Raw genomic sequence first — 8,532 nt, forward strand, 5'->3', positions numbered from 1 at the left:
GGTTAAGGTCAATTCTAGTCATTCAGTCAAAAAAATAAATTGACATTCTGATAATGAATTGAATACCAATTTAAAGTAACGGTTTAACAGGTGATCAAACTCAGTACCAATTGAATAGTGTTGTGACCGATATTGAAAAGTATTTTTATCCCATCATTAAAAGACTGCAGATGCACATTGACTCCAGGATTGACCTTCTGTGTCCTTTTGACCTGCTGGTAAAAGTGTGCCAGCTATGACACTCCTGTCCAACATTCCATACAGTACACACTGAGAAATGCACAAACTGCTCTGAGGGGCCTCAACCAATAGGGTTGGCCTGGGAAGGGCCATTTACACCTAAATTACTACCAGTACATGAATATATTTATCTAATGGAAATGTGTAGATGTTTCTGACTATTTCTAGTCGCAATATGGAAAGACATTGACAATTGTTTATGCAGAGTTCTTGCTAAAAAAAGGAAGTAAACCATGAATTCTCAAGTAATTGTGACTTTACAGAAGTCATTTTTCTAGTTCTCTGAATACTTCTAAATAAGGGCCATCATACACACAAAAGCTTTTACACATAGATTATGACCATGATCATTAAAGTACACATATGAAGTTTTTAGTCTCTATTCAAAGTTCAAACATAATGTAGTTTTAACTTTAAACATTTAACTTTTTTTGGAAGTGAATCAAACACAGGGGTAATTGTAAATGTACAACAGAATTCCGAGAATCGTGTTCTAACAGTTTATTTACATTCTGTAATCTAATACAACAGGCATTTAATAACCTCTCAGTTTAAGACAAATGTTTAGAGCTGCACTGTTGCTTTAAAATATCATCATTAGATTACATCAAAGAAAGATTTGTCTGTGAGTCAAACTAAAATATCAACACATGCATACCATTTAGTATGAAGCCATGAATTGGGCACTTAGTATGAAGGCGTGGTAAGTGGTACGCTATTATGAACATTGGAACGTAGCTTTGGTTGGCTCCTTGACCTAATCTCTGGCTTTCCAAGCCAAAGTACTAAACTTGAAAATCACTTCTCTTCCTTTTTCTTCTTTTTCTTCTTTTTCTTCTTTCGTTCATGAGGTCTCTCATCCGGCGAACAGGAATCCCTGTGAATGTCCACACATTCAATTCACCAAACATATATACAGCCAAAGCATTCATCAACCACTAAATGCCTGCAACCAGCCTTGATGGTAACTTCATACAATTAAACACGGTCAGATTTGAATGCATGAGACAATGATATTCAGTCAATCCACTACTCTGACTCACCTCTTTCTCTTCTTCTTGCTCTCCTTCTCTCGGCTGCGCTCCTGGCTCTGCTCTGGGCTGGGATCTTTGCTGCGGTGGCATTTGTGGTGGGAGCCGTGTCCATCTCTGGAGCTGACATGAGATTGCCGGGACTCTGTGGAGGCAGACCGCCTGTCCTCAGACCTTCTCCTGAGACAAACGGTTCAGTGGAGTCAGTTTTTATTTTATTTTTTACATGCTCCTCAGATAAGTATTACAGTACTAATTGGATTTTGTATGAGCCGTCATGTAGGTAAGAAAACAATTGTTGGATTACCTATGAGGGGCATGTTTGGACTCTCTAACCTCTTCCTTCCTCTCCTCCTCTTTCCACTGACTGGACAGTTCAACAGAGTGGACATTAATTACCTCCCGAATCACCTGCAGGATTCATGAAAAACATAGCCAGATATAACACACACACACACCTCAAAGTAAAGTACATCCATTAACATTCTATTGAAACAGTCACACCCCCACACACCTCAGTGTAGGACTTCTTTGTGTTGTGGACGTTCTTGGCTCTGTAAGACTGCCGCCGTCTCTTGTAGTCCCTCATCTCAGCCATCAGCTCCAGGTGAGACTTGTGCTCGTTCTGATCGTTACCTGATGAACAGAAACAAACACAACAGACTCACTGGAATTAATTTAGAGGAGCAATTCATAGGAAAATTGGTTTAAACCATACTACTGGTCTCAATAGTTAATGTTTAATAGGCCTACCCTTTTTGAGCTTGGCCACCAAATCAACATAGAGGTCCTCGTTGTCGGTTGCAACAGCTTGATCCTTCTGTTGGCTGGCCTCCCTTGTCACGTGATCAAAAAGAGCCAGTCGGTCTGCCACAGTGAGGTCACAGATAGCTCGCTTGTGGTTCTGAGGAACTTCTGAAGGATCTGTGGAGTATTCACCTGCAGCACAATGAAAAGGGCTTTACATACACTCACATGCTACAACAGAGTACAGATAGAGTCATGAGAAGTCACTAATTCAAAATCTTTTAAGAACACATTAATCACATTGAGATGATCACTCATCAAGATGATCACCTTCAGTATTAAAGGGTTAAAAAAGAGTAAAGGCCTTTCCCCAACACGTACAGGGAAAATGTGTGCGTTCGTACGTGTGTAATGCCGCCAACAGAGGCAGCATGTTTGAAAGGATATGGCATTAAAGGATACTGCACGGAATCAGTAAGCCTGAACGAGGGAAGAACCTCCTGTAATTACTCACCCCTGTCACTGAAAACAAAACACAGAACACGTACTGTTGACAAACTCAAAGAAACTATATCATAAAATAAAAAACAACAGCCACCAACAGCCACCAGCCGTGTTAATAATGAATTAATGCATGTTAATGGAGACCTTTTTAGACATGGGCAAGGCACTGAAGACCTACGAGCTTGGTAAAAAAATAATATAAACATTGGTTGTTCTTTGGTGAAATGACCATTAAAGAATAAAATAATAAAAGCATAAATATTTTGTGGGGCATGTATACCACAGAGTCGAACTAATGCTGATGGCCATAAATACAAGCCTAGGGTTTTTATCAGTGACCTAACACTAATGTAAGGGTGTAATGACCTTACTTTGGCTGTACAGTCCCTCTGTCCTAATTGACGGTGCACTTGCTCTTGCTTGTAGAATCACTTGTTGCTGGGTGTGTTTGTCTACAGGTGAGGCAGAACACAAAGAAAGATATGAGACAAGCATTGGACTTCCCCAACCCAGGGTCAGTCCAAGGAATTTTGACTATTACATTAAGTTGAGATTCACTTTGCAGTGGAATAGTGTGACACTCACCCATTGTGAAGCTGGTAATGCTGGCATTCTCATAACACAGAGAGGTGTCATACATCTCAGCCTTGGGAAAGGAAAGGAGTTAACTTTTTATAAAAGCTTTTAAGAACATAGTAACAGATAAGGTTGTTGCATAATTAGGGTGGAGAGTTTTTCCTGATCATTTGACCTCACCACTTTGGTCCGCTCTAGTTATAGGGTCCAGTTTTTCTAGGTCTGGCCCTATGGTCAGGAAAAATCCTTACCCTAATGACAAGCAACACCAAAAGGTGTTGATGGCTCAGTTGATATTTCATTAGAGTATGTGTGTGCATATGTGATACAGTATAGCTCTTTAACCTGTTCCTCATGGGAGTATCCCATCTGGCTGAGTTGGCAGGTGGCTTTGTGTCTCTCCATGCTCCTGCTTGGCACTCTGTGGTTCGGGTCATAGGGGCACACCTCCATCGGCTCCTGTGGAAGGTCATTTACAAGTTATAATCTCATTTCTGCTTGTTGTAGCATGCATGTCATGTATACAGAGACTTAATGAATCTCCCATCATCGATGGTTTTCCCCATTTATTTGTAGGCCTCATATCTAGCTAGCAACACATTCACAACAGATGGTGCACATTTTAAATGTGGATTTTCGGATATTAGCTCAGGTAACGTTATGAAAACATTGATTATGGGGTGAACTAGTCCTATAAAGAACGCCGCGCTTTCAGGGCTAGGAGAACCACCCATCGTATCTGACAGTTGAATAAATATAGCTAACTATCTTCCTGACCTACCTGAACTGAGCCGTTGTCCAGGTCCCGTCTCCATCCCAGCGTCTCGAACAGCTCATTCAGTTGTCTCTGGCAGTTCTCGGTGAACTCCGTCAACTCTTCCAAACTTCGCAGACGAGCCTGGAGCGTTTGATTTTCTGGTGAATCGCACATGTCGTAGTCAGGTAAAATCTAAATTGTGTTTACATTAAAAGGGTTTTCCTTACATTTTACTAGTTAATGTCCAACCTATATTGGGTATGCAGATTTTCGAACGTTGTTCAGCACCACTGCCGCATTTAATAGCGTTAGCTGTGTGGCGCATGTAGATGACGTAAGCCTGACTGAGGTGCATTCTGGTAATTGAAGAATCAAAATGAATTTAAGGTTTAGTTTTTAATTGTACACATTTGTACAATTAAAAACTTTAATTGCAGCATACATAGGCCTACGTAAGTAAGTAAATCACATAAAACATGAGATGTAGTATAAAATATTACATTTAAGCAGCTTCACAAAGTAAGGTATAGTGCTGTTGTAGTATGTGTCAGTCCGAATAGGGGGAAGGATTCGATGGGTAGATCTGACACTGACGTGTCCTATCTATCGTCTGAGGCAGCTAACGTTATTTGTTGCTGGGGTTTTGCAAGCTTCTGGACAAAGGATCTGCTGGTGGGTGCGGCGGGACTCCACGGACTGCAAGCCCAGGTCATTGCATACAGAGGTGTAGGTTGTGCCCATGATGATTTTGGTAGCATGTCGTTGGATTTTCTCAAGTTGGTTGTGTTGGTGGGCTGTGAGACTTGCCATACTTGAGCAGAGTACTGGAGCACTGGACGGACAAAGCAAGTGTAGACTGTCAGAAGGTCTTGGAAGTTACATTTACTATATCTTCATTAGAAGTTCAAATCAAGACAACAAGCAAAGGTTTTCTTACTTTATTGGGTAAAAAAATTATAATTAATGAACCTCACATAACACTGGCATAAAAAAGGCCTTTAAATGGTAATTCAAATACATTTAAATATTTAAACTACATTTAAATAAATGTAAAATACATTCAAAAGACAAGGCTGACATTTAAAAACACAGAAAGTTCCCTTGCAAACAACTTTTGAAGGAATGCATGTTTAGGTGGGGAAAAGCTGGTCATCGTGCAGCAATATGGTTTCCATCAAATAATTTGGATAGACTCCTTCTGATCTAAAAAGAAAGACATACAAACATTAGCTACTGCATAGCCCTACTTTATGTTTATGTGCTTCAGCAATGTGTAAATAAACCATGACCTTGAATCATTTAACTACTTACATTACTTCAAGTGTCTCTGTGTCCTCATAGGCTACTTCCTCCACTATTTCCACCTCGACTCCTACCATTATTGTCTTCCTCACTGGGAAACAGAAGTATTTGATTAGAGAAAAAAACTACATAGCAGCCATGCTGGATCACCATAGAGAAGAATGACCCTCTTTCACATAAACAGACATATACACTTACTTCCAAAATTGAAGAGAGGGGAACCAGCCCAACTGTGGCAACATCTTCCTGGTCCACTTGGTCCATGCACACAAACACAGCCATGGCCCTCTGTCCTGTGGCTCCTCCATTGACTGCCTAAACAATGCTGGGATGATTCTTCTCCATCAGCACCAGCCAAGGAGGGCTGGTGTGGGGGGACATCCATCCACATTTCAGGGGCATCTAGCCCTGTGTCACTCTGGCTTTGGATGCTAACTAGTTCTGTGTGGACAGGGCCAAAGGGACTCTCGGTACAAGCCCAGCCCCAGTGGTTCTGAACACACTCTTGGGTGAGGCCATGGCCATCTGAAGACACGGGACAAAGGAGAGAACCTAAGAACATTTGACAAAAAGTTTCTGTTCATACCATTGATGATGTCTAAAGGTATTCAAGTGAATGGAGAAACCAAGCAAATGTCATTATGTCTGTATGTTGGATAGCACATTAATGAGCATACAAAGAAATGGGAATAGGGGAGATGAAAACTAAACGTGGATAACGAGATGCAAGGAGAGGAGATAGAAGGCTGGGAGAGGGGAAGGGAAGAGATGGAGGAGCGATAATAGTAAGGTGTGGTGAGAAGGGACGACATAAGGTAGGGTGCTGTTCTGTTGCAGTCTGTCGTTGTATCACATGTTTGGTCCTGCTGTCTCTTTGGCCTGCCAATGGGCCTGCCGAGTTTGGGCAAGGCTCTTAGTCACAAGTCATCTGCCCACACTGGCAAGCACGGAGGCAGTGGTAGGTAAGCAAAGTCAGAATAGCAGAATTGGGAAAACATGTTAATTGATACAAACCAGCATAAACCCTGTTTACCCCAAGACAACAAGGCATGCCACTTAAAAACAAACCTAAATCATGGTTGAAACAGACAAGCAATGAAAGTCCCCTGAACTATTTTGCAATGAGCCTGCAATATTCTCTCACAGTTAACTCATACACCTCACTCTTACTTGTAGCATAGCAACAGATTGCTGGATGCTCCCTGGTCCAAATTGCATGTTCTTCCTCTTTTCCTTCTTCCTCATCCTCCCATTGCCTCAGGGTTGCTGAGCCAAGTCTGCCCAGGTGCCTGTGGTGGCGTAGAGGCTCCCCGTTCGACAACAACCAGTTAGGGTTCTGTCCGTACATCTCAATCAGGGCTTCTACTGTATACCAAGGCAAAGAAGAATAACTTTGCGTGTTTGATTCCCTAGTTGATAATAGCAGGTCTATAGGCTAGAGATGAGCCAGATTTGTGCATGGGCTCCGCAGCAGTGCCCTCTGATCCTGTCAGCCGCAGAACAGCTTTTCAGTGGAGGCACGATTCAGTATTTCCTGTCCAGAAAGGAAGTGCACCCCAATGGTTCTGAGACGAGTGTTTCTGATCTTGTGTAATGATGTAATGATGACTCTTGGTGGTCTTACTGTATTAAAATACAACACAAATACAGTACAACATTATTAGCCTGTGGGACAGTTAATGCTGTGCAGTAGCATTAGGAACATGCACACTCACACATAAAATAAACACAAAATACAATACACAATGCAATGGTTGGCCTGGTGAAAATAATGTTGTTTATCACAATAGTAAGACACAGAAACAATTGAGACAACTCACAATTTGGCATCATATTCACTATATGCAAATCTATTACTATAAGTACTACTACTATCTATAGTATTACTTTATTACTTAGAGAAATGCAGTCAGCGCTGCATTTATCTTTGTTGACAAGTATTACTGTCACATGATTGGCAGGCAGCTGGTCACATGTTAATGCAAGGCCAATCTGGAAATAGTGCATTGAGGTGATGAGCCTCAATGAAACTTAAAACACTGGAATGTGCCTGGAATATACCATTTACTTCCTCGAGTGTTCATTTCATGTTAACAAAACATACTCTGGTAAACGTTTATACTTTGACTTCTGTTCAACTACATCCACTATTTTACTCCAAATAAAGGTTTCCAAAGACAACAGCCTAAAACTCAAATTCATCCCTCCCATTGCTTATTGTAAATCCAGACACCCGACACTCCCCTTGTATGTAAAGAAGGGCAAGTCAGGGAAGGGGATACTTTATTTCCAGTTGGTATCACAATGTTATTATTTTCATAGAAATTAGTTATCCTGGATATGGTGCTCCCGCAGGCGGATACCCAGGAGGGGTAAGATCTTACAGACAAGTTTCTTCTATATAAATATGAAGGTAAATGGGCAGGACCATTTAGTTGTCCGGAAGTAGAACTGCAAACCGGTCCTGCATAATATAACATGCGTATATTGCACAGTGTTTTGCGTATACAGTATACTATTTGTTGTATCTAATACAATTTGTAGGCCTGCCTGCCAATGAATCGCTACCATTGGCAAGCCGTAGCATATATTTTATGCTTGATGCGCCTCTTTGCTCCAGGGATACCTGTTATTCCCTGTTATTGCTCCAGGGATACCTGTGTGTGCCTCTGTTGTATCGAACAAGTGTTGTTCACTTGTTCGATACAACAGAGGCACACACTCTTACAATGTAACAATCTGAGCTGATCAGAAGGTTACATGAAGTGCAAATGCTATGATGGAGTATAGGGCCAACACTTTGTATAAAAAGGTTCAGTAGCATATAGGTCGATAGAAGTACTGTTTTTGACTCATTTCACCCAACCCTGGGAGTGGTCAGGTTCACATAATAGCTGGGACTCACGGTCCTGGTGTTGCTGGCCAAAGTACAGTTTGACACTCTTTATGGTGTTCTCTCTCTCATTGTCTCTCTCTCTCTCATTTTCTGTCTGTCTCATTGTCTGTCTGTCTCGCAGCATGGAGGTGCCCCTGCTGGTGGCCCTGGCTTTGGAGGATACCCTGGTCAGCAGCAAGACCCTCTCTATGGATATTTTGCTGCTGTTGCAGGCCAAGTAATAAGACTTTTAGCTTCACATATTGAGCTATCTGCTAGTCTCAACACAGTCAAAACAGCATACTGTAGTCTAAAAATGCATAGCGTTGTTTGTCTCAATAAGTATTTTTTCCCCTCCATCTGTACCAGCACCAGATGAAAAAGAGCACTGAAGTGTGCCACGAGTCACGTTTCTCCTGCACCTGACATTGACCGCATGAAAAATAGGAAGATTCTGCCAGGCCATGCGTGCCTTGTTTAACTTTAAAAAAATCACCGAT

The 8,532-nt window shown here is 41.6% G+C and overlaps 2 protein-coding genes across 3 annotated transcripts; both read right to left on the bottom strand.

The window, feature by feature from the left end:
* Nucleotides 1–726: 726 nt before the first annotated feature.
* snrnp48 (small nuclear ribonucleoprotein 48 (U11/U12)) lies at nt 727–4,225 on the bottom strand. The gene is made up of 9 exons (XM_071384364.1): nt 3,880–4,225; nt 3,444–3,557; nt 3,108–3,168; nt 2,894–2,974; nt 2,025–2,210; nt 1,786–1,907; nt 1,579–1,682; nt 1,284–1,451; nt 727–1,117 (listed from the first exon to the last, which is right to left on the bottom strand). Exons 1-9 carry the CDS (start codon nt 4,027–4,029, stop codon nt 1,039–1,041), a joined length of 1,065 nt encoding a protein of 354 aa, XP_071240465.1. The 5' UTR covers nt 4,030–4,225; the 3' UTR covers nt 727–1,038.
* Nucleotides 4,226–4,778: 553 nt separating this feature from the next.
* Nucleotides 4,779–6,676, bottom strand: LOC139564433 (uncharacterized). Of its 2 annotated transcripts, none has more exons than XM_071383948.1 (4): nt 6,328–6,676; nt 5,356–5,682; nt 5,167–5,248; nt 4,779–5,058 (listed from the first exon to the last, which is right to left on the bottom strand). In XM_071383948.1, exons 1-4 carry the CDS (start codon nt 6,503–6,505, stop codon nt 4,986–4,988), a joined length of 660 nt encoding a protein of 219 aa, XP_071240049.1. In that variant the 5' UTR covers nt 6,506–6,676; the 3' UTR covers nt 4,779–4,985. The 2 variants fall into 2 exon arrangements, with proteins under 2 accessions (XP_071240049.1, XP_071240048.1); XM_071383947.1 differs by having other exon boundaries at nt 5,356–5,709; nt 6,328–6,670.
* Between the last annotated feature and the right edge of the window lie 1,856 nt (nt 6,677–8,532).

The sequence above is a fragment of the Salvelinus alpinus genome, chromosome 35 (genome assembly GCF_045679555.1).
Source record: "Salvelinus alpinus chromosome 35, SLU_Salpinus.1, whole genome shotgun sequence".
NCBI classification, from domain to species: domain Eukaryota; kingdom Metazoa; phylum Chordata; class Actinopteri; order Salmoniformes; family Salmonidae; genus Salvelinus; species Salvelinus alpinus.